The sequence below is a fragment of the Syngnathus typhle genome, linkage group LG12 (assembly GCF_033458585.1).
Source record: "Syngnathus typhle isolate RoL2023-S1 ecotype Sweden linkage group LG12, RoL_Styp_1.0, whole genome shotgun sequence".
Classification (NCBI taxonomy): domain Eukaryota; kingdom Metazoa; phylum Chordata; class Actinopteri; order Syngnathiformes; family Syngnathidae; genus Syngnathus; species Syngnathus typhle.
The window spans coordinates 9,217,686-9,245,129 of NC_083749.1; the positions used below are offsets into that span (position 1 = coordinate 9,217,686).

General features: G+C 38.9%; 1 protein-coding gene across 7 annotated transcripts in view; it reads right to left on the reverse strand.

Annotated features, from left to right (window-relative positions):
* shroom3 (shroom family member 3) overlaps positions 1-27,444 on the reverse strand; it is a 57,231-nt gene that overhangs the window by 27,277 nt on the left and 2,510 nt on the right. For 5 of the 7 annotated variants that reach the window (XM_061294162.1, XM_061294159.1, XM_061294161.1 and 2 more), the window contains exons 2-3: positions 21,925-22,079; positions 8,216-8,401 (exon numbers count right to left, since the gene is read on the reverse strand). In XM_061294162.1, the coding sequence (XP_061150146.1) occupies positions 8,216-8,401; positions 21,925-22,079 (341 nt within the window). Of the gene's footprint in view, positions 1-334; positions 823-8,215; positions 8,402-19,521; positions 19,678-21,924; positions 22,080-27,444 lie in introns of those variants that run through there. The other 2 variants (XM_061294164.1, XM_061294163.1) reach the window with 2 other exon arrangements.

The window sequence follows — 27,444 nt, forward strand, 5'->3', positions numbered from 1 at the left end:
CTGCTGCTATTCATTCACGATATATCACGATATAGTGCTCTACGATCGATTTTTTTTTTTTAAATAAAAAATATAGAACAATATCCTGATTTATAACAATTCATACGCAAAATCAACAAGGTACTGCAAACTCTTTATTTAGGAAATTACAAGAGTATTGTAGTAATAATAATAATCCGGATAAACAACATGACATTTATCATACCCATAATTGGATTGTACCAAACCAACCATCGAGAGATACATGCATCATCCCTCAATAGATATGTATGTTGTTGCAAAAAGCCACTATCATTTAGCGTGCAATCAAAGAAATCAATATGATCCATTTTACCTGGATGTGAATCTAAGGACTTTGGAAATGAGACCAGTTGCCAGATTGTTGACGCTAGCTTCCGACGGTGTCCGACACAGAGTCCCCTCAGACCGGCCCAGCGCCGCTTTCTTCTGCTTCTTTCGAAGCTTCCTTCGGTAAAATGCCTCCAACAACTCCATGTCCGTGTTCCAAAGTCCACCTCTTGTAGTTTATATTCACGGCACTCTTACAAAAACCTATAAGAGCTTTGTTCACCGTGAAAAGAACTCCACGGGAGTAGTTTGACCTGTGAAATTTTGAAATACCGTCAACCTTTAACTGTCTTTCACATCCTTTCTTATTTTATGTCTCCAACCTAATATCCAGTCTTTTGTCTCTTCTCTATGTATACTGAAATATTTTCAGCATGGCTACAAAAAAAAAAACTTGCGTACTGAGCCTCAACTACTGCGTCTCTTCCCCTCTGCTTCTATTCTGGTACTGCTAGGCTGGAGAGAGTGGCACCGCTTTAGCCCCTAACCTTGAGCGTGTTGAGCAATTGAACCAATTACGAGTCATTAGGCTGCTGCGTGTAAGAAGCATGAAGTAAACATCCTTAGTTCGGCTGGATGGTAGCGATGGATGTGTGGAGACAGAGGAGAAAGAGGGAGGACGATGATGAGAGAATGAGTTCCAGGGAAGGGCAGGAGGATGGAATGCGATAAGAGTGTGGAACTAACGGTTTTATGGTAAGAAGGAAAATAACGACATCACACTAGATAAAGAAACAGCAGGACGTCAAAATGTAGTGAAGAAATTCACAAGAGAATAAAAACAGGAGGGATTACAGAATGGAAATTGAAAAGTGGGAAAGAATAACGCATTCTCTTTATTTGTGATTTTAATACTCAGCGCAAAATTGATTCTTTTTCTAATGTTACATGCATAACAAGAAAAAAAAGAGTCTGTAAGTCAAACATGTTTCCAGTGAGGGTTGGACTTCGCCAAGGCTCTCCTTTGTCACCAATCCTGTTCATAACCGTTTTGGACAGAATTTCTAGGCACAGCCAAAGGTCCGGTTTACTGGCCTGAGTATTTCACTTTCACTGGAGTGGGTCGCAGCAGAGTGGGAAACAGTTGGAATGAAAATGAAAATCAGCACCTCCAAATATGAGACCATGAAAATCAGCACCTTTAAATCCAAAACCATAATTCTCAGTAAGAAAAGGGTGGAGTGCTCTCTCCAGGTTGGGGATAGGATCCTGGCGCAAATGGAGTAGTTCAAATATGTTGCAAACTTGTTCAGCATGGAGTTTGAGATCAATGGGAGGGTGGGTGTAACATCTGCAGGGATGCAGATTCTGTATCGTCTATCATGCTAAAGAGGGAACTGAGCTGGGAGGCAACGCTCTGGATTTACCAGTCCATCTATGTTCCTACCCTCCTACAAGCTGTGCGTCGTGGCCGAAATAACAACATTGTGGATACAACTAGGCAGAATGAGTTTCCTCCGCAGAGTGTCTGGGCTCTCCCTTACGGATAGGGTGAGGAGTTCGTCCATCCCGGAGGGACACAGAGTGGCGCCACTGCTCCTCCGCATTGAGAGGAACCAGTTGAGGTGGATCGAGATCTGATTACTATGTCAACTGGATGCCTCCCTGGTGAGGTGTTCATCGTGTCCCGGCTGCCTTGGGATTTCCTCAGTAGAGCTGGACAAAGTGGCTGGGGAAAGGGAAGTCTATACCTGTTCCCCTTTTCAAGCAGCTGCCTGTGTGACCTGACCCCTGATAAGCAAATGAAAATGTATGAATGTATGTATGTACGGGTTGACAGACGGACGGATGTATAAACTGCTTTGCATCTCTGGCATCTAAAACCAACCGAAATAAACATAGTATCATGGGCATTTACAACCCAAAGTACCTTACAAAGGACATTAAATATTATTTCCCAAAATTGTTGCGTGGGAACCTCAAGAATTATATTATTAATAGGTTAATGTTGATATTGTCACTGTTTCTACTCCAACTACATCATTCATATGATTACCGTATTTTCCGGACTATAAGGCGCACCGGACTATAACGTGCATCTTCAATAAATGGCCCATTGTAAAACTTTGTCCATATATAAGGCACACCGGACTATAAGCCGCACCATTAATGCATCAATTTTCTGAGACAGTCCTGTATAGGGGCCGACCATTCGCACTGGCATTCCACGAACCATTACCATTGTGAATGAACTTGTAAATATATAACTACCGTAATTTTCGGACTAAAAGTCGCTCCGGAATATAGGTCGCATGAGCCATAAAATGCACAATAACGCGAAAAAAAACATATATAAGTCGCTCCGGAGTACAAGTCGCATTTTGGGGGAAATTTATTCGACAAAATCCAACACCAAGAACAGACATGAACGAGCAACAGGCTAAACAATAGGTATGCTAACGTGACATAAACACAGACAAAGAGCTGAGAACGGGCCTGACGTAACATTCAGAGTTATTCAAATAACTATTACATAAATAACACGTTTATAAAAACATCTGTGTCACTCCAATTAATTAAATCCATCTATCGTCCTTTATGGAAACGATGCCGCGTATGTGCCGCGCTGCTGACGTCTAAATATTCTAAACAGACCCATATAACGATATATAAAGTATATATCAAATAACTATCATATAAACAACAATATTATCAAACCATCTGTGTCACTCCAAATCATTAAATCCATCGATCAAATTCCTCGTCCTTTGTCGACAACGCCGCGCGTCCGCCCTGACGTCAGCCTCGTCGTTATTCCACAGATCTAGTATATAACTATATTGTAGCGTTAACAAAATACAAGGAAAGACGTGGGTTTGGTAAACGGCTTTTTATTTAACAAAACAAACTTCCAGGCGTGTGGCGGGGTGGACGAGAGATCCATAGAATAGGACCGGGCGTGCGTAAAAGCCATGACCGAGCCCCATCCATCGTCCCCGGACAGCCACCCGGCCGAGCGCCGGCCCCGACTTCCATCCACGGAGGTGAAAGAGAGCTCCGTAGAGTAGGACGGGCGTGCGTAAAAGCCATAATAGTATTTCAAACCTTCTGTGTCACTTAAAATCATTAAAACTTTCAAACTCTACATCCTCCGTGTCACTTACAAACAAAGCCGCTAATGATGCCGGTAGTACGTGGGGCCCTTCGTCCTCTTTACGTAAACAACCACCGCACCGCGCCACTAACGTCACTTGAAATTCAAATTACAGTAATCCCTTGCTACATCGCAGTTCACCTTTTTTTTTTTTTTTAATTTTGAAAATTTGTGAAAAAATTCACATATAAGTCGCTCCTCAGTATAAGTCGCCCCCCAACCCAAACTATAAAAAGAAACACGATTTATAGTCCGAAAATCACGGTATATTCTTTACTATATCTTTTGCAGATAGGTTGATATTTCAAATGAGAATCTGTTGTCAACTGCACTACCAGAAAAGTTAAAGATTAAAATAAGAACAAATGAACAATTTTATGAAAGTTGAATGATTTTTTTATTCGATGTATTAAGTTTGTTTTATTGTTGTTATTGTTGCATGAATAAGAAGGGTGATATTGGTGTTTGACTGCAGTTAACAGGCCAGGTTGCATCATGTCAGATTTTTAATCCAAATCAAATCATTCTCCATTTTATCTTCTTTATTTCAACTTCAGACGCAACAAATTACTTTATAATCACAAAATAATGATCCATTGTCTTTTTGATTCATGATTCATAGTCTTCAGCGGGCCACTTATGATTGATTGATGATTGACACAATGCTTCGGGCCAGTTTAAAATGCGGCCAAATGCGGTCCACGGGCTGGAATTTGGTCCATATATAAAGCGGATTGGACTATAAGGCGCACTGTCGGCTTTTGAGAAAATTTGAGGTTTTTAGGTGCGCCTTATAGTCCGGAAAACACGGCATGGAAAAAAAAAGGCTTCCTATTATATTACTTTTTTTTATCCACCCATAGGAATGATATGCTAATGTGACAGATGCCAGATTAGACAAATTGTGTAATAGCTGTTTTAATTAGGAGTTTTCCTGAGTACTTAGACCAAACACAAAGTCTGTTTTTCAACACAAGTGCCGTGGGAAACAGTCGCTGCAGCCCGTAATAAGTGCAATCTCTCAAATCTGGCAGAAATAAAAATAGATGATTGTCAAAACATGGGATGTGAGTGTATGACACGCTGTGTGAGCATGTCATAAGTGGGTGTTCTTTTAACAACACACTTTAAGATCGTAGTGAAATCATTTTTAGGACCTATTTGGGTTCGACTAAGACATCCCTGGAATCAGTTAAAAAACGAACGCGACAATCTCTTCACTCGAAGTGTATGCACATTCCATAGTCAAATAGAGTAGAGAGACATGATGAGTCTGACAAAGGGAATTGTTTGTATTGCTTTGGTGCGGGTGTGTGTGTTTAAAGCAATAATATGATGAGCTCAGTTTTAAAAAATGTCAGTAGTAATAAAATTCAACCGGGATTAAATGAAAAGAGTTGAGGGAGAAGAGGGGAACAGAGGGGGAGGAGAGAAGGGAGGAACTGAGATAAACACTGGCCAGGAAGGAGGAGGGTGGGAAGTAGAGAAGTGGAGTAAATGTATGTAGGAGGGAAGGAGAGACTAAGAACTTGTTCCGGGCACCAGAGAGAAAGCATTAAAATGAGTAGGATAAGGAAAAAAGAAAGATGCGGTGAAGGGCAGAAGTGCCAATAAACTATAAGAGTGGAAGGAGGGCGAGAGATGGAGAGATAGAGGGGAGAAGGAAAGGAAATGAAAGGAATGGGGGATCCTGCTATCAATGTCCCTCACAAATCAACACCCAGCCTCACGGGGCTCGGGTCCACTTCCGGTTTTTGGACAAATCAGACACAAGAATCCTCCCCATCTCCACCCAACGTTATCTGATGACAGCCCCCGAGCCAAGGGGATTGTGGCAGAAGAATAGACATTCGGGGCTTTCTTAATCTGAAGAGCAGAGAATCTTCATTTTTCCCAAATATTTCTTTTACACTCCGCAAAGTCCAAATGACCGCTGTAAATAAAACATCATGGAAACCAAGCCTGTGGTTTCTAAGGCTTCTTCCCAGGACACGAAAGAGCTACGAATCCAAATGTAAGTGTAGGTTGAACACATCATGGTCTATCACGACCCTATACTGCAAACAAAGAAGCAAAATCCTAATTACATCAACTAAGTGAATGCACGGTGCTGGAACACTTGATGACATGAGATTTCACAAAGCCAAACAAGCAGCAACGTCCCATCTTAAACCAGCAGAAAATTCATCCAAGATCTTCAAATCCATCTATTCAGACCTGACCGTTTGGTCCAGGGTTCGATTCTAACGCTAAGACCTTTTGTGCAGGTGTGAATACACGCAAACGAATCCTGGTGCTGATTAAAGAACCGAACCGAGACCCAATTTTATAATGGTCTCGGTTCGCTTCCAAACGGACTCTGGTGTGGTTTGCTCCAGGTGTGAATAGAAACAGCGTAGAGCCAAACCAACAGCACAAATACGCAGAGCAGGAAAACGTAGGACTCGCATCTTTTTCTCCATTTCCGGGGGTCTGTGTTGTGTATGCCGCTCTGGTCATTGCTGTCCATTGGGAGCACAGATCGTCACAAGCGTGGATGCATTTACAAAATATACTTCACTTCAAAATGTACAAAATGTCTTAATGGGAACCGCGCCAGATGAACAATTAATAAAAAAAAATGAAGTCCGCTTTTGCCCCGGACCAAACAAGCGGACTTTTCTGATCTGAATACACGCTAAGAATCAACATCAGTGTCTTAAATCACACGACAGCACCGCCGTGAGGCTGCGATGCTCACCACATTCCAACATATAACACATACACACGCACACACACGCACACACACACACAAATACGCACACACGTGATCTGACCTCCATATTAGGATAAAACTAGCTAGAGACGAGTGATGGTATTTATAATTTTTTTGTTTGGAGCAAGAGTACACAAGGGAGAGAGAATGCCAGGAGAGAAAGGTGAATGTTTTTTCAAGCAGTGTTAAGCCAAGACACCACCGTAGATGGATGAGCTGACCCCATTCAGAGCATACCTTGTATACTTGACTATATTTTTTTGGATGGGTTTTGGATAAAAACAGTTTTGCTATTTATCAATATTCAAACTTTAACGCTTAACATAACTGAAAAATAGTAAACCATAGCCAGCTCAAATTTGAGCCCCAAAAGATTTCAATTTCTAATTCGCTAAAAGGGCAGAAACAGTCCAATATAAAGTACTTATTGATTCACACAATAGTGCATTTATTTGTCACATGGTGTGTAGTGATGTTTCTTCTATTCAGTTAAGCGTTTAGACAGGAGCTATGAGTACCAACTGAGTCAATCATAACCAAAATGTGTTTTCCTCAGAAGACCATTTTGACAGTAAAAATCACTTGGTACAGATTTTCTGTCAAACAAAAAACCCCTAATCCATTTAAGCAAGAAACATGAACTAGAGACATTTCATTAGCTTTAATAGTAGCCGGATTAACCCGCTCAAGACCGTGGAGATGACAGTGGATTTCAGGCGAGACCCTTCACCACTATTACCCCTCACTATCCGCAGTAATACTATTCTCTCCACAGACACCTTCAAGTTCCTGGGAACCACAATCTCTCGGGACCTGAAATGGACCGGCCACATAGACTCTGTCCGGAAGAAGGCCCAGCAGAGGCTGTACTTCCTGAGACAGCTCAAGAAGTTCAACCTGCCGCGAGAGCTTCTGAAGACTTTCTACACTGCCATCATCCAGTTTGTCCTCTGCACCTCCATCACTGTCTGGTTTGGATCGGCCTCCAAACAAGACAAGCACAGACTACAACGGACGATCAGAACTGCAGAAAAGATCATTGGAATCAACCTCCCATCTATCCAAGACTTGTACCTGTCCAGGACCAGGAATCGGGCAAGGAACCCTTCTCACCCAGGTTGCAGTCTGTTTGAACTACTCCCCTCCGGACGGCGTTATAGAGCTCGGTACGCCAAAACCAGCAGACACAGAGACAGCTTCTTCCCCCAGGCTGTTGCTCTGATGAACTCACACCACTCATAGAGTCTCAGAGACATTACTGTGCAATAACATCCTGCTCTTCACACCTTTTTGAATTTGTCTACACTGTTTTTGCCATTATTCACATGTCCTGAATGTTGTTAGTCACCTAAATGTTGAACAGAGGGTGTGTTTTTACCGAAGTCAAATTCCTTGTTTGGCACGCTCAAACATGGCGAATAAAAAACTCTTGAATCTTGAATCTTGAATTAGTAGCCTTGGGTTTGACGCCTGTGCTACAAACGACTGATAATTCTACCACTTAATTGATTTTACAACAAAGAATTTGACTTTGTAAACGGTTCATGTAAAAATACTCGAGCAAGACAAAATCTTTTTACGACTCATGTAAACGGTTAATGTAAAACTACTAGAGTGAGACAAAGCGGTTGAATAACAAACAGGGAACATTGTTAGGAGATCACCATGGAAATATTGGCTGTTAGAAGCCTGAATCCCAAACACCCAGCTGGAGTTAATAAATCCTGACACTTGTGCATATACAAAGGAAGTTTAGCCTGGACATCCTACCACAAGGGGTCATGACCTGCTGAACTGGCACAACTAGTCCACTCACCATTTATGTATTTATGTCCCGTTTATCCTACAACACCCATGCCACAGTAATCACACACACACACACACACAAATTAAGTGGACTAATGCAGAAAGAAACTATTTGTTTTTGTTAAGTAACTTGGATGGCTCATTTTACAACTGATCATACAAACTTCATGCTTTTTATCTTTTGTTGTGGAGGGTATTTTAGTGTGATGTACCTGTTCTTGGTGCGTAGCTGGACTCCCCCTGTTGAACATGGTCTGCTGAGGTGGGTTGTTTTTTGCTGTTGCTGAGGCGGTGGCGGTGTTGTCGAAGAAAGAGGAGGTGAAGAAGCACGAAAGGAAGAAAGATATGACGCCGCAGGGGATGACCCAAATTCCTCAATATACCCGGGATCAAACTCCCTACGGATGGAAAAGGAAAATTATTATTACTATGCATATTTTGATAATCTGACTACATAATAAGATATTCTGTACTTGCTTTAAACATACAATCACATTCTTTCTATTATTTTGTAATGTCAAGTACGATTTCTTTCTTACTGGTGTTTGGTTGTTTCATACCAAGCTCGTTTGTCTTAATAATGTTCGTGGGGATAAGCGGTACAGAAGATGGATGGACGGATGGACGGACGGACGGACGGGCGGACGGGCGGATGGATGGATGGATGGATGGATGGATGGATGGATGGATGGATGGATGGATGGACACCATCACCCACTAAACCAATAATTGTCAACTATTGTAGCTGTTTGCGAGCCAAAAGTAGGTCTGACCTGTTTTGTGTGAGTGGAAAGTCAAACAAGTTTAAAACAAACAATTCAAATGATTCAATGCTCAGCTGATATTCAACTTTTATTTTAAAAGAAACATTCTCTAAATAGTTGTTTGTTAAAACGCAAGTGTTGGAGCAGTCTGTAGTAGTCTAGCATCTTCACAATTTTGTTTGTTCATCTAAAATAAGACATTTTATACAAGGGGCAGTAATAAATTCACGTGTAGGGTGCGAAGTGTGTCTTTTGTGCTGTGAATAAATGTTCAGTGAAGCAACCAACTGTATTGGAACATGTGAAAGGTTTGTTGTGTGTCCATAATATGTCTTATTTAATTGATTATTCATTGTTTGAATATGTCCACTCACTTTTAGATTTGGATTTTACCTATACAGAATAAATTTGGCGTATAACCAGCATGAAAACCAGCAACGATTAAACAACTATTTGAAAAGATGAAAAAATCAATTAGAGCAACTGCACAAATATTGGCCTGGGACAGCACTATAGGTGCAAAATGAAGTTTGAAGTGATGGAATTGGAAGTTTAAGTGTAGGAGGCGAACATTTCAAACGGAGTGAAAGATAATCGATTCATCGCTCCAATAATTCAGGTGACGACGGTGACTGCATAGAAAACGTTTTGTTTTATTTAACTCGTCCCAGATCAGTAGTCAGATGGATGTAAGTGCCCATTCTGCATAACATTAACATTGAAAATCTCAACACCACCGCAGGAAAACTTAGGGACAAGCAGTACAGATAATGGATGGGTGAATAAATAAATAATACTATGTAATATTATGTTTAAAATTTAAAATTTACCAATTTTGTTTGACTTATGCAGGAGCAAGTTCATACTGAATGACTATGGGTGAAATGTTGATCTTTCTGTTTACTTTAGATCCGTTGTGTGAGATAAGATACGAGTACATTTACACACTTGTAAAACCTTATCTTCATAAACTGCTGATTTAAAGACGGATAAATCTGTCTGGCTCATTACATCTTTTGCTATTTGGCTGCAGAACCTGACCCGGAAAAAGAAAAAAAATCTAATCAATTCTGTTGGTAACATTATTATCTTAATAGTAACTAGAATTTTGCAATTTCTGGAGAAATTGCGTGTGAAGGCGAAATGTATGAATAACTTCTTCGGGGAATGCTGCCGAACGATGTTGAAACGTGTTGAATTACTTGAGAAATGTAGAATATTTGGAGAATTTGTGGTGAATTTCAAAATAAAAGATGTGAAGTTTTTGGTAAGTGGGAAGTTGTGGAATAGGTAGAAAAATGATGAACAGTTGAAAGTTGGAATGGGTTGAATCGGTTGAAAAATGTAGAAATGAGAAGGGAAAAGGGAATTGGGTGTGAATTTCAAAATAAAAGATGTGAAGTTTTTGGTAAGTGGGAAGTTGTGGAATAGGTAGAAAAATGATGAACAGTTGAAAGTTGGAATGGGTTGAATCGGTTGAAAAATGTAGAAATTAGAAGGGAAAAAGGAATTGGGTGTGAATTTCAAAATAAAAGATGTGAAGTATTTGGGAAGTTGTGGAATAGGTAGAAAAATGATGAACAGTTGAAAGTTGGAATGGGTTGAATCGGTTGAAAAATGTAGAAATTAGAGTACAAAAAACGGAATTTGAGAGAATTTTGGTTGAATTTCAAAATAAAAGATGTGAAGTTTTTGGTAAGTGGGAAGTTGTGGAATAGGTAGAAAAATGATGAACAGTTGAAAGTTGGAATGGGTTGAATCGGTTGAAAAATGTAGAAATGAGAAGGGAAAAGGAAATTGGGTGTGAATTTCAAAATAAAAGATGTGAAGTTTTTGGTAAGTGGGAAGTTGTGGAATAGGTAGAAAAATGAACAGTTGAAAGTTGGAATGGGTTGAATCGGTTGAAAAATGTAGAAATGAGAAGGGAAAAGGAATTGGGTGTGAATTTCAAAATAAAAGATGTGAAGCTTTTGGTAAGTGGGAAGTTGTGGAATCGGTAGAAAAATAATGAACAGTTGAAAGTTGGAATGGGTTGAATCGGTTGAAAAATGTAGAAATTAGAGTAGAAAAACGAAATTTTAGAGAATTTTGGTTGAATTTCAAAATAAAAGATGTGAAGTTTTTGGTAAGTGGGACGTTGTGGAATAGGTAGGCAAAAGATGAACAGTTGAAAGTTGGAACGAGTTGAATCGGTTGAAAAATGTAGAAGTTAGAGGTGAAAAACGAAATTTTGTGAAAATTTGTCGGAATTTTTAACGTGAAAACGTGAAATTTTCGAATTTGGGAATTTTGGGAATGTCGAGAATCCTTCCGAATGTGATTAGAATGTGCTGAATGATGTGAATTTCAAATTGGAACGACGTAAATGTGAAATGTCGAATGTGCCATTAAGAATGAATGGGGAAAAATTTGTCGGAATTCTGGGAATTTTGCGGAATCGGAAAATTTTCGGAACGAGAAAAATACAAGCGCTCGTCGCGTGAATATTTGGAGTACGTGAAAAGTGGAATGGAGTGAATCGGATGAATTATGTGGAAGATGAAACGTGTCAAAAAAGTGTGGAGAATAAAAGAGAATAATAACTAGAATTTTGCAATTTCTGGAGAAATTGCGTGTGAAGGCGAAATGTATGAATAACTTCTTCGGGGAATGCTGCCGAACGATGTTGAAACGTGTTGAATTACTTGAGAAATGTAGAATATTTGGAGAATTTGTGGCGAATTTCAAAATAAAAGATGTGAAGTTTTTGGTAAGTGGGAAGTTGTGGAATAGGTAGAAAAATGATGAACAGTTGAAAGTTGAAATGGGTTGAATCGGTTGAAAAATGTAGAAATGAGAAGGGAAAAAGGAATTGGGTGTGAATTTCAAAATAAAAGATGTGAAGTATTTGGGAAGTTGTGGAATATGGTAGAAAAATGATGAACAGTTGAAAGTTGGAATGGGTTGAATCGGTTGAAAAATGTAGAAATTAGAGTACAAAAACGGAATTTGAGAGAATTTTGGTTGAATTTCAAAATAAAAGATGTGAAGTTTTTGGTAAGTGGGAAGTTGTGGAATAGGTAGAAAAATGATGAACAGTTGAAAGTTGGAATGGGTTGAATCGGTTGAAAAATGTAGAAATGAGAAGGGAAAAGGAAATTGGGTGTGAATTTCAAAATAAAAGACGTGAAGTTTTTGGTAAGTGGGAAGTTGTGGAATAGGTAGAAAAATGATGAACAGTTGAAAGGTGGAATGGGTTGAATCGGTTGAAAAATTTAGAAATGAGAAGGGAAAAGGAATTGGGTGTGAATTTCAAAATAAAAGATGTGAAGCTTTTGGTAAGTGGGAAGTTGTGGAATCGGTAGAAAAATAATGAACAGTTGAAAGTTGGAATGGGTTGAATCGGTTGAAAAATGTAGAAATTAGAGTAGAAAAACGAAATTTTAGAGAATTTTGGTTGAATTTCAAAATAAAAGATGTGAAGTTTTTGGTAAGTGGGACGTTGTGGAATAGGTAGGCAAAAGATGAACAGTTGAAAGTCGGAACGAGTTGAATCGGTTGAAAAATGTAGAAGTTAGAGCTGAAAAACAAAATTTTGTGAAAATTTGTCGGAATTTTTAACGTGAAAACGTGAAATTTTCGAATTTGGGAATTTTGGGAATGTCGAGAATCCTTCCGAATGTGATTAGAATGTGCTGAATGATGTGAATTTCAAATTGGAACGACGTAAATGTGAAATGTCGAATGTGCCATTAAGAATGAATGGGGAAAAATTTGTCGGAATTTTGGGAATTTTGCGGAATCGGTAAATTTTCGGAACGAGAAAAATACAAGCGCTCGTCGCGTGAATATTTGGAATACGTGAAAAGTGGAATGGAGTGAATCGGATGAATTATGTGGCAGATGAAACGTGTCAAAAAAGTGAGGAGAATAAAAGAGAATAATAACTAGAATTGCAATTTCGGAAGAAATTGCGTGTGAAGGCGAAGGCAGATGTTAAGTTACAAACGTTAAGCGTTAAAAATGATGAGCGGGAAGAATACAAAGGGAAAATAGATAATTGTGAAATAAATGGGAAAATGTTACAAATACATGTTACAAAAAGGTACAAATGATAAGCGTTAAAAATGAAACGTTACAAATGTTACAAAAAAGGTACAAATGATAAGGGGGAAGAATAAAGAGTAAAATAATTTATGACGCCCAAAGTGGGAATCGAACCCACTACAGGAAACTGGCGCAGGTTGACATTGCCATTGTGTTTCCAACTGAGCTAATCAGGTTCCTACCTCAGTACCTGTTGAATTTGGTTAATGTAATTAATGTGTTTGTTGAATGCGAATGCGTAATCAAAGTGGTGGAAATTGCTTAATGTAATGAATGTTGAATGCGAATGACAAAAGTTACAAATGATAACCGTTGAAAATGATAACCGGGAAGGATAAAGAGTAAAATAAATAATGACGCCCAATGTGGGAATCGAACTGACGCGGGTTTTGATACCACTCGGGAATGATGCTCGTGTACTGGAATCACTTGTGTTTCCCACGAGCTAATTGAGTCCCTTACTATGTCGTGGTTGCAATTGGTTAATGTAATGAATGTGTTTGTTGAATGCGAATACGTAATCAAAGTGGTGGAAATTGCTTAATGTAATGAATGTTGAATGCGAATGTTAGTTACAAATGATAAGCGTTGAAAATGATAAGCGGGAAGAATAAAGAGTAAAATAATTAATGACGCCCAATGTGGGAATCGAACCCACTACAGGAAACTGGCTCGGGTTGACATTGCCATTAAGAATGAATGGGGAAATAAAAGGCACAAATTTGCTAATTACTTAAAAACGGTAAATGTTATGAACGCGAAAAATACTGGCAAGCGTGCCATGAATTTTTGGAACGTGTGAAAGGTTGAACGAGGTGAATCGGTTGAAGCATGTGGGAGTAGTTAGATGTCAAAAAAGTGGGAGGAATAAGTTGTTTAATAATAAAGTACAATATCAATGTGTGAAGGCCTTCGCCTTCACACAATAATAGAGAATGGTGTAGAATAACATATGTGTGAAGGCCTTCGCCTTCACACAATAAATAAAGTAATAAAGTACTAAAAAAATTAAAAGGCACATCTGGGAATACGAGTATTGCCAGTTTTTTTGTGAAATAATTCATGTACCAAACATTGCTTTATTGTTCTAAATATCAGGTTTAGTTTTTGTGTTCGGTTCTGTTCAATTAGATTGCTATTGAGTAGCAATAGTATAATAAACATTGAAGTTGTGTGACATCAAACATTGATTTAAGTCAGCAAATTTGTATTCGCTTTAAGTTTTTTGAAAAGGAAATAAAAAAATTAATAAAAAGGAGGCACACGGACAAGAGTCTCAACGTGGAACCTGTTCAACTGGTGTCAGGAATGTGGAACACCCTGAAATCTTCGCAACAGGAGGCACCATGTTGTCACATTCCACTCGCCATCATGCGCAGACACACACGCACACACATCCAGTGGTTGAACATAGCATACACCAGTTGTTGTCCAGTTACCAAAAATGTTTATGAAGTGTGACACAATCTATTCAACAGGGGAAAAAAATCTTCTTAACCCATTGCAACAAACTGTCCCCACGACACCTAGAATATAAGCTAATTTTGTTTTTACTATTTTTAGTTACCGGGTTTTTCAAGGCAAAATGCGCCTCCGTGCATAATACGCACCCTAAAAATGGCATGTTGATGCTGGAAAAAAGCCTGTACCCATGTATAATACGCACCCAAATTTTGACTCTTACTTTAGTCCGTAAACGTAAAATTATTTCAGAAAAAAGATCACCTTTGGGAACAACCGGATGTTATTCTGCCGGTCAGTATCACTGCGCATGCGGTAGCAAACTCGATAGCGAAGAAATGTTTCGGATTTGTGTAGGGTACATTGTGACAGCAAACGAGCAGGTGATCGAGCAAGCGTCTGATGCGGGAGCATTGTGTTCGTATGGAGTGTGTTTGAAGTTAACTGCAGAGAAGAAGGGAACAAGGCAAAGTGTTGTGAAATAAAATATTACCCGTCATACGCATTGAGGTAGAGAACTGAACTCTCGCGCTTTATATCGCTGATGTGTCTTGCGCATCCGTTCTGCGCAGCCGTATGATATCCGGTTTGCGATGGAGATTAAAAAACAAACAATATTTGATAATAACACACCATCAAGGATTGCACCATCGCATCAAACGATGTGTCGTCAATTATGAATTTTACTGACTAAGTGCGTTGGGCAGGATGGCTGAATGCGATGCACGATTGACAACAAACAAGAAGAAAGGTGTGATTTCAAGTTTTATTTCGAGGGAGATTTTCTTCAAAAATTGTTGTACCCATGCATAATGCGCACCCCAGATTTTAGGACAATAAATTAGTTAAATTTTGCGCATTATGCATGGAAAAACACGGTATATCTTTTCATTTCAGGTTACATTTGCCATGCAAGAGCATTTAGCAAAGTACAGATTTTTTTGAGAGTGGAAGAAAAATGCCAGATAGTGGTGAAGAGAAATGGCACAGTATGACGACTTAGCTCTGCAGCTGCAGTTAGTAATAGTTAAAAACGACAACAAAACCACCCGTCCACATGTTATGCTTGATAATGTTGCATTCCAGTCCAGTGGGTGGCTACAATTATTATTATTATCAAATGAATAATTTATATTATTAAAGAGTTAATGTTTTGACAGCTACAAATTATAATGAAGAGGAATATGGCATGAAAAATAAATTTCATCTTATCTAGAGAACGGACTATTTATACCTAATATTTATTCCAAATCAGTCCATCTTGTATCTAGTTCGGCAAAACTGATACTGGTTATGTGTCAAAGCGACAGTAGAGAAAACGGACTGATTCTGTCAAATCAATCCTCACTGGTGTCATACCAGCGAGATACACAGATACACTAATGAATTTCTCAGTAAATTATTATTTCTTTAAATTGGTTATTTACATTTCTGATGTCTGCGCATGGGTTGTTAAGTGTATTCAGTAATCACAATCGACGTGTACTGTTTGTCAAATATAGGCAGTAAGGGAATTGGCCACTTAAATCAGATAAGAGTATGGGAGTTTAACTGCTTCTGGCCCAAGTGTGCCCTGAGGAAGGCAAAAGAAAGTCTCACTAACTAGATTCCAATGATTTTATTTAAATGTTTTAACATATCTTGATCAAGCATCTGTTACTGAAACATTGGTTGTAGTATTTAAAAATGGTCCGTGTGGGTCTGGCTTATGAATCCACAGGTTCCAATAACAAGCAAGGGCTGTGATTCATCACCAGTTGTCACAATAAACTGGACAATGTGGCTGAAAGATTTCTCAGTCCGTCATCCTCCTCGAATAGTGAGGAGGAAGGAATGAGATGTTATCTCCTCAATGTCATCATTTCACAAAGATGTTATTTATCGATGATGTGTCACGGAATCTCTCTTTGGTTGAACTATTACAACTACAACACTGTTTAATGCTTAATGTTTCAAGTTAAATTGAATTGAACTATGTATATTTCCTTTGCTGATAAACAAACCCAATCAGTCCCATTGCACAGCTTATAAGCAACCTAGACATCTCTTCTAATTCCGGACATGCAATGTTCCGGCAAACAGTCCGGGCGTTTGGATGAGCCAACACACAGGACAATGGGAAGTTGAATTAACACACTTTGGATGTCACACAAGACAGGAATGTCTCCTAGTGCCTCTTCTAAAAATGAATGAATTCAAATAACTGTCTTTAAGAGAGAACATTTTATTGGGGAGCAATGCCACTTTTCTATTTTCTATTCACAAACATATCAAGAAACACAAAGGCCTACAAATGCGGTAAATCTACTAAAAAAAACTAATTTCATTGTTTCTTGTCACCCAGAAAAAAGAAAGTTGTCTCTGAACCTAATTATAGGTTTAAGGGAACAGTCCAACATAAAAGCGCCCCCTCAGTGAACTGCCTGTGTCCAGAATCTTATTAAAGGACACCCACGGATACACAACCCGCGCACAGCGGTTGCCCTGGAAACAGCTTTGTTGCAGTTGTCCCTGTACTGACTTCTTCCTGTTGGTTTTTGGGCCAGAGAAAGTCAAACATTCATTCAGCTTGATTACAACAAGCTGGCACAAAGGAAGAGAGTCAGCGAAAATGATTGAATGCAAAGAAGACAAAGAGACTGTCTGAGTGAGGGCATTCAGACAACACAGCTTGGACTTAAACCCTCAAGAAATCAATGTCTCTGTTGCCATTTGTGTGTCAAAGAGTATAAAGCACTGCCATTAAAATATATTTTAAATGGATGCACATCTCTCACCCCCTCCATGACATTGTGCAGTCCCTGGGCAGCTCCTTTAGCAGCAGACTATTACACCCACGGTGTAGGAAGGAAAGATTCCGCAGGTCCTTCATTCCCACTGCTGTCAGACTCTACAACATGAATGGCACCTGACCATGTGTTTCGCCTCTACCGCTACTAGTGGCACTTGTCTTTGTCCTTGTCTGTTATTTATCCATTTTTACATTTGGCACTTGTCTCTTGTATTCTTGCACTCTTTTGTACACTGCTGCGATAAGTAAATTTCCCCGCTGTGGGATAAATAAAGTTCTGTCATCATCATCATCATCATCATTGCTGGATGGCTTTACAAAAGTTACTACTTGTTAAATATTCGTATAGTTTACAAAGAAAATATTTTTGTTTGACACTGGCAGTTATAAGAATTTAATTTACAGCAGTATTGACGTCCTGTACTGCATCACACAGTCATCACATTAATAAGTCTACTGGGGGTAATAATATTGTCATGAAAAAAATATCCTTACTTTAAATTTTCAGCTTGATGATATATACATTAATCCATCCATTTAATACTGCTTTTGATACTATAGGGCAGGGGTGTCAAATTCATTTTTTTTGCGGCCCGCATTGTAGTCATAGCTTCTTTCGGAGGGCCATTATGACTGTCAACCCAAATAAATGTATGAGCACCTCATATTATGTACAGTAAAAGCTACAAAACAAACTGACAAATAACTTGTTTTCAAATCACACGGGTAAAATATGGTCAAATATTGAGAAAAAAAAAGATATTAAAAGTGAAGATAATTTGCAATTCTAGTAATGACACACAATTTGTCTTCGTGGGCCACATAAAATGATGTGGCTGGCTGTGAGAGCATTTTCACATATTTTCTTGAAGCATTAAGCAATTGGATTAGTTTATCTTCATGTCCTTGTCTGAGTTCAATGTAGTTCATTATGGTTAACGCAACTAAATGACTAGGATTGGGTTCAACTGAATTTATTTGGGGTCAATAGTAATGTCGTGCTAGTATGTCACTGAACGAGATACAAGAAATAAAAAAACTCCCACAAAGCAACGGAATTATTAACAATCATTTAATGAACCAATCAAGACTGAATAACTATTGTGATCCAATATTGAGCAAAAGCGCAATCACACACACACTAACATCAACTCCAACACGAACAACCCTAGGTTACCTAGGTTGATATGCATGCATGTTTGGCTATTAGCTATAATTAGACTTGTAAGATTAGGATGATGAGCTTGGCCAAACCTGCTAAACCTCTGCACATTCCAGTGACGTCATTTGTATTTTCATGAACAAACATCATCACAACAACGTTTACCATACGCTCATAACATAATATTACCACCTGCACAATCTCAAAAGAATTAACCCATACGAGCTGTTTTAAAATGTCTTTACAAAGATAATAATAATGCTTGCTTAACTATTTATTTGTTTTATTTTATTAACTATATATTTATTATTATGTATGTATGTATGTATGTATGTATGTATGTATGTATGTATATGTATGCATGTATGTATGTACGTATGTACGTATGTATGTATTTATTTAACCAATCATCAATATTTATGCCATTCACAGGTGGGCTATTTAGTTTCTTGAAGAAACCAAGCATTCATGTTTTTGGACTTGAGAAGGAAGCCAGAGTACCTGGAGAAATTTCATACACGCCCGGGAAGAACTAGTAAACTCTTTCATCGTTTCAATCTAAAAATAACATTTAGTTTTGCGACTTGTGGCTTGCAGTGGTATATCAAGAGCTGTACGGAATATACATACATACATATATAAAATTATACACGCAGCTTATGGCAAACACCACGCAGGTGCCACATATGAAGTTCCTTTTTTTATCTGAAGGCAAACAAGAGTCAAACGCAACATAACACCAGTGCGGTGCAGACTGCTTCTAAGGGGGTATCAAATGACAAAACATCTGCAGAATGTGGAGCGAGGAGCAATACAGGAGACACGCATGCTGAAAAACACACACATTTTAGAAATGCTTCCTGATATCTGCACACAATTTGACAAATCAACACAAACCAGCTTAGGAGAGCAGGAAAAGTCTTATTTCAAGAGAATAGCTATCAAGCGTCAGGTGAAGTTCTAAAGGAGGTTCTTGCAACACGTTGGCTATATTACTGACTTCACTATCACGCAATTCACTTTCATACATAGATAAACATGATGAATTTGTTTAGGACTGTTACACAAAAGAAAAACTAAATTCACTTGTTTGATCAAATATGGGGTGTATAAACTATGGATTATCATTTAGTAGCATACAGTCCATTTTACTTTCACTTAGTCAATTGCCATTACTTGAGTTTGTGAATGTTGGTCTGACACAGAGCAAAACAAAAAAGAAAAAAGTACACAAAAGATGAAAGTAGCACTTACTAAACCAATGTGAAGGTCCTCGCAAGGCTTTATTTTGAAGGTGCTGCTGCTGTCTAAATGTTAAGTGTGCATCTGTCTCTTCAACTCTGTCTTTTCACTCTGTTCTCATGTTATGAACCAACCAGGTTTCACTGGAATGTGCCAATCAGAAAGGGAGTGTGGCAGGAATGGAGGAGAGACAGGGAGTGGGACAGACAGGTATGGTGAGTGACGCTGCATTTGACAGGTGTGCTCCGAGTCACACACCTTTTGTCCTCGAGAAATAGAGGATGAAGGATGTATTCGCACATTTAAACACCTGTCTATGGCATACAACATTAGCAGCATATTTAAACACAAACTGTACACGTGCACAAGCCAAGGTTATTGTAGTTAACACCAATGAAATAACTCAAATGAAATTAAAAAAACATTTTCTAATAAAATAAAATTCAATAAAATTTAACTGGGACCGCTTTAAAAAAAGAAATAAAACTACATTTGATTTTATAAAATTTACTGAAACTACAAATATCCTGTTTTCCTCTTTGCTAATTAAGTTCATCTGAGGTTTGTGTATTTATTTTGGTATTCCGACATGGCCAGAGAGAAGAAAGAATGTACAAAGTTTACTTTCCTTTTCCTTTTTCCTTAGCTTACTCTAACTAACTAAACTAAAGCTAAAACTAATCAAAACAAAACTAAAACAAAGCATTTTAGGAAAATAAAAATAAAAACTAACACACTTATTTGGAAAAATTAAATGAATTTAAAAAAACTAAAACTAAAATAAAAATTGACCATAATGAAAAATCCCAAACTATTAGATTATTGCATCATTACAAATAGTACCTCTTCCTTCTTAAACTAAATACGATCATCATGTAGTTTAAAAAAGTAGTTTAATAAAGTTACATGAATGAACACACTTTAATGGAAATGAATGTGATTCTTTGTAATACTGTAAATGGTTATTGTCCTAGCTCTTAGAAGCTTGGACTGAGCAAATTGTTGTGACCGGTCGGTCACGCGACATTTCTCGATGTTATCAGTTGTTATAAAGTTGATGATTCTTTATGCTTTGTCCTTTTGTTATATGCTTTGTCCTGTTATATCAATCTTTAGTGTGTTATATAAAACTGATGTAAGTTGCTGATCCTTTATGCTTTGTCCTTTTATTATATGTTCATTATGTTATAAGCCTGATTTTATTTGCTATGCAGTTGCAGTTTCCCTTATATGCTTTGTCCTGTTGTTATGGCAACCTTTATTCCGCCATATAGACCTGATGTCTTACAGTATTAAAGCTTGGGTAACTACGTCAAGCTTTCTTCCATGTACAATGTTTTCTTGAGTGCCGAGCTCTGCTTTCTGTTGATACTTGATAAAGACTTTTCAACTGTCGTGTCATGTCTGCTTCTGGGTCCATATTCGGCACCACACGTGACACAGCTATAAAAATATTGGAGATACAGGAGACTATGGCTTTTTTTTTCTTTTTACGAATTAACAGTTCCATGGTGTCGTAATACTTACCGCAATTATCTGGTGACCAATCAGCATTGAGTTCCCTCGTGATCCATGTGGTTTAATAAAAGAAAAGTTCTTACAGTGAACATGCAAGTGAGACAATATAATTTATTGTTTTTTCAGTATTAGGAGCTTCCTAACATCCTAATAATTTCCTCTCTAGAAATTCAATCAATAAAACACTGAGTGAATGATTGAGACAATATAGTCCAAAGGTGAAGACAGCTCAAAGAGGAAGCTATAGAGTTTGACCTACTTTACAAGTCTGCTTCACAGTGGAAAGAGGGAAAAGGCATATCAAGGTCTAATGCTAATTACAAGTGTTCAGCATACATGAGATTTATATTTGCAATACTTATTTTTTCACGCAAAAAAAAAAACCCAGAACCATTTAAATCTCCGGAAACTCTACAGGAAGTTAATCAGACACCCACACTTGAGCTGTGATTATGTGGAGTCCTCCTGAGATTCTTGACACACCTTATCACAATGCCATGTGTATTATGACTTCTGTCGAACTCTGTGTGTGTGTTTGTGTGTGTAAAGTCCAATGTTGAGTCAGTTTTCTCGCTGGATGTCCACAAATTAAAAGCTGCAGTAGCAACATAAGCTTTGCAAGCAGCCACACCCCAAGTCCAAACACATACCAGCTATTCTAGCTAGCACGGGATCAGTATGAATTTTAATATATAGATGCTTTATCAAATAACACATCTTTAAGGAGCCGCAACGGAAGTTTCTTGATGAGTCTTAAAAAATGGCCGGCACAATATACTGTATGTAGCATAACCTTGGAGAGACACAAACATTCTTATGGGAGGTAACCAATGGTATTGTTGTCTAATCCCAACCATTGCTGTGATTATGAACACACACACTTAAATGCATTCTTACCTGCGGACGGTGATCTGTAGAGTCTTGAACGATCCTTTGACAAGGGCGATGGCTTCCTGACGATAACCTGTCAAGTCGATGTCGTTTATGATGATGATCTCATCCCCTACCTGCAGTGGGCACTCCAAAGTATCCGCCTTACCACCCTCTTCTACCTGCAAACAAATATACTTTGTCACTCTACCAACAATGTACCGTCATGCTTTCCATTTGACACAATGGTGTCTTAACTCAGCAGAAAATAGTTGAATGCACCTGAGGGGAGGTCAAAGGGAAATAATTCTCTTTTACACAATAAACATATCTAATTTGATTTTTAATTTTCTATTGTGGTTTCCATAGAATTTTGTACATTCTATAATTGGCAACTGGTGGTTCATGGTAGCCTCGAAATACAGGCTCAAAGATGTACACCAGCAATTGAGTCTGGTGAGCAGTTGCATCAAGCACATTTCTGAGGCAGGCAAAACTGAGAAACAAGACAGCAAAATAAACCAATCAGGAAAGAGCAGCTGGTGGGGTTTTAATAACTCTATGTATTTCTGGTCATTTAAAAGAAAACTGCGTTTTATGCTGAATGAAACATATTGTCATTATGAATGAGGATGGACTTCGACTGCCAAAGAGTGATGATACTTCCGCAGGAAGTAAACATATTTGTTTGGACGGTTCGTTTCCAACTGAGGCCCAACTGCGGTGAATGGTGTGTCCTCCAGCCCGACTTTCTAAGTGGGTGTGGATTTCCAAACACGGCCCATGTTGGGAAATGGGATGGGACATTGGTTCCTCTACTACAGTTGACCCCCCTGTATACCCACAGTTCAGCACCTATTCTGAGTTGTTTTATTTTTTTCCGATATTAAATGTTCTCCCCGTGCCTGTGTGGGTTTCCTCCGGGAACTCCGGTTTCCTCCCACATCCCAAAAACATGCATGGTAGGCTGCACTCTAAATTGCCCCTAGGTTAAAGTGCGAGTGCGGAAGGTTGTTTGTCTCTGTCTGCCCTGCGATTGACAACCAGTTTAGGGTGTCCCCCGCCTACTGCCCGATGACTACTGGGATAGGCTCCAGCACGCCCGCGACCCCCATGGGGATGGATGGACGGATGGATGGATGGATGGATGGATGGATGGATGGATGATGGATGGATGGATGGATGGATGGATGGATGGATGGATGGATGGATGGATGGATGGATGGATGGATGGATGGATGGATGGATGGATGGATGGATGGATGGATGGAGTACAGTGGTTCAATACAAACTGACAATTATGCATTTATGTTGTCCATAATTTAAATGGTGTTTTTATTATGTATCTGGAGAGCAAGTACGTGCTCTTAGAAAAACCACTCAGTAGCGCTGATGAAAAGTTTGCAGGCCTCTTCTAAGTTGCCCTATTCTATTTTAGAATATTTGTAGTTTGCGGGGCTTCACCTCGCGTACGTATATAGAGTACGTATATGTTTACCCCAAATGAAATATTTGATTAAAAGTGTGACACAGATATGAATGTCACTTGCGTGATGATTCATCACACACACTTAACTGTATCAGCATTGCTCGAGCGCTTTATCAACCACACTGCTGAGGACTCTTAGCAGCCTGTAAGTGAGTGAGCCAGCATACATCTACATGTGTCCGTTGAGTATGTGTCATGTCAAGGTCACATTGTCTTGTTTTCTCTGGTTCCCTGAGAGATAAGTGTGTTCAAACTTAGCCTTGGGAATGAGTTAAGATGGTGGATTCTTGCTGAGTTTGCCAAAAGCATTTATTGTTAACAAACAAGTTGAGTCTGCAGGGACTAGGATGTAGCGATTCGGTTTTACCAGTTGTTTTATTAGGACACTTAGCCACAAATATGTTTTCCCACAGCTTTTTATGTCTTTTAGGATTAAACCAGAATTACCATCGGTATTCCTAAAGATTGCAGGCCCCTACGTTGTAGTTATTTTTTTCATATTCATACTAGTCTGTCAGGAACTTAAGAGACATAGTCAAGAAAAAAATGCACTCTATTCTATACAGCTCTTCTGTTTTAGAATGAGACAGGATAAAATTTATATTTACGAAATTTACAGTTCTCTTTGCAGTAAGGTAAATTGAAAGTTTTAAACAGGCATTTCTTGTTTAGTGTGTTTTCTCAGTCATGACGTCAACAGAACCATTAAAAGTTTATCTACCTCAATTACATAGTACCGTAATTTTCGGACTATAAGTCGAGTTTTTTTTCATAGTTTGGGTGGGGGGGCGACTTTATATGTTTTTTTTCCAAAATTTTCAAAAATGTTCAAAAATAAAAAGTGAAACCGCGATAAACGAACCGCGATGTAGCAAGGGATTACTGTAATTTGAATTTCAAGTGACGTCAGCAGCGCGACGCGGCGTGGCGCGGCAGTTGTTTACATAAAGGACAAAGATTGGTCACGGGATGACGAAGGTGACGAAGGGCCCCACGTACTACCGGCATCATTAGCGGCTTTGTTTCTAAGTGACACGGTGGACGAAGAGTTTGAAGGATTTAAGGATTTGGAGTGACACAGAAGGTTTGAAAAACTATTATGGCTTTTACCCACGCCCGGTCCTATTCTCTGGAGCTCTCTTTCACTTCCGTGGATTGAAGTCGGGGGCCGGCGCTCGGCCGGGTGGCTGTCCAGGGACGGTGGATGGGGCTCGGACAATGCTTTTACGCACGCCCGGTCCTACTCTACCGAGCTGTCTTTCACCTCCGTGGATGGAAGTCGAGGGGCGGCGCTCGGCCGGGTGGCTGTCCAGGGACGGTGGATGGGGCTCGGACAATGCTTTTACGCACGCCCGGTCCTACTCTACTGAGCTGTCTTTCACCTCCGTGGATGGAAGTCGAGGGCCGGCACTCGGCCGGGTGGCTGTCCGAGGACAGTGGATGGGGCTCGGTAATGGCTTTTACGCACGCCCGGTCCTATTCTATGGAGCTCTCTTCCACTTCCGTGGCTGGAAATCCACCCCGTCACACGCTTGGAAGTTTGTTTTGTAAATAAAGAGCCGTTTACCAAACCCACGTCTTTCCTTGAACTTTGTTAACACTACAATATAGTTATATAGTAGATCTGTGGAATAACGACGAGTCTGATGTCAAGGCGCACGCGCGGCGTTGTTGATGAAGGACGAGGAATTTGATCGATGGATTTAATGATTTAGAGTGCACAGATAGATGGTTTGATAATACTATTGCTTATATAACAGTTATTTGATATCTAATTTATATATCGTTATATGGGCCTGTGGAATATTTTGAAGTGCAAGCGCCGTCAGCTGCGCGCACCTATTGTTGACAAAGTACGATTGATATATTTAATGATTTGGAGTGACACAGATGGTTTGATAACATTATTGCTTATGTAATAGTTATTTGATATATAATTTATATATCGTTATATGGGCCTGTGGAATATTTTGAAGTGCAAACGCCGTCAGCGGCGCGCACGCATTGTTGACAAAGGACGATCGATCGATTTAATGAATTGGAGTGACACAGATGGTTTTATTAACGTGTTATTTATGTAATAGTTATTTGAACTCTGAATTTTACGTCAGGGCCGTTCTCAGCTCTTCGTTTGTGTTTATGTCACGTTAGCATACCTATCGTTTAGCCTGTTGTTGCTCGTTCATGACTCTTCTTGGTGTTGGATTTTGTCGAATAAATCGCCCCCCAAAATGCGGCTTATACTCTGGAGCGACTTATATATGGGTTTTTTTCACTTTTTTGGGCATTTTATGGCTGATGGGACTTGTACTCCGGAGCAATTTATAGTCGAAAATTACGGTAATCTTAATTTGACATTGTAATTACTTTAGGTCACCATAAGGGTTTAACACAGTGACAGTCATGAGTATTCTTTAATTTATATGGTTGTGACTTAAGTTGTCTAGCACTGTTGAGAAACAATAGACTCCAACAATCTGGTCTTCTTCAGATGTTAAAACAACTGCCAAGAATATCTCACAAGCAGGGCACATCAGACCCCTTTTCTGAATCAAAACACATTTTGGACATTTGAGCTCTGTACATTTTCTCAAAATATGATGCATTCATGGTGTGAAGTGTCCTAACTAAAAAAAATTAAAAAAACGTGGCTGAGATGAAACATAGCTTGAGTGTTGTTGTCAATCAAGAAAATTTCGGTTACAACTAACCCTAAAGAGTTTCACTAACATGTCTGAAATTAACTATCCTCTGTAAAAGAAAGTGATTCAAATATAAATTAATTCACAGGCTGAAAAAAAGCAGTGCCTGTGTGTGATATTTCATCTGATATTCATTATCATGCAGACAGCAGATCAGTTCAGCATTTTTCCACACTGTGACTAAACCAACATACCTTCTCTAAACAATACGGACTGTATAGTTCAAGAAAACTTCTTCAGAAGCAAAGGCCCTTTGCTGAAATTCAGGAGAGATTTTTTTCCACACGAAAGAAATATTTTGGAGAGCCTTTTGGAGACCTAGTATGTAGTTTCATATTGTTGATCTAGTTCACTCTAGGGATTTCAACTGCTGAGGCTGTGGCAGGATAAACTGAGATTTTGTTTGTTGTCTGCTACTATGCCAAGGTTAAAAATAATTGTCTTCTTTGCAGAGCAGTTTTGCTAATCAGCGACTTGCTGAGGAGGAACTGTTCAAGAAGCAATTTTTTTAGGGTTAATCGCAGGGACCACAGGAATTAGCTATTTCTTTGTTTGTATCACGAATTGAATTAAAATTAATTAAAATTTATTAAATTAATTAATATTTTAAATTAAATTAATTTGAGAACATTGATTGTGCAAACCTCAAGAGTCCTGGAATTACAAGAGGTCATTGGAAACACTCAGATCTGGTTTTGCTTCAGTTTATCCTCAGGACAATTATTATTGCATATAATTAGGGTTGCAAACAAATGTTATGTCACTTTCACTAGTTAGTTCCAAGCCGGTCACGAGACCTCCAGATTATACCCATTAAAACTATTTAGCCTAAGCTGAAATATGTGGAATAGGTGAACCTCGACTAAGAAATGTGCTGATGGCAAACAATTTAGGATAACAAGTACAATAAAAGCAGTGTTATGAGAAACATTGCAGAAATTAGACAAACCTGAGGTTATGTTGGCGTCATACAAAAAAATAAAATAAAAAGCTCCATGACAAGCCTAACCCAAAGTGGATCACAAAATAAAAGTGTGTTGATTTCTCCCACCCCCAAAACACATATTTCACATTCTGGTCCTATTAGACAGTCTTTTAACTTTGCTCTCGAGAAAACATCCTTACACATGTAGGAAGCTTGTCTGTTGATTTGCAGTTTAGTAAAGGGCCCCTGGCAGCTTTCAGGGAAATGATTTTCGAATGAAGTCAGGATTTTCTATGAAATGTACATTAAAAAGTATGATTTGCAAAATCGTTTGGCAACCGGATGGTTCAGGAGTCACTCTTTTACTATGAAGCCACACTGTGTCAGTTCATCTCAGATGACCTCAAGCCCAAAGACGTTGGTGGTGTTTC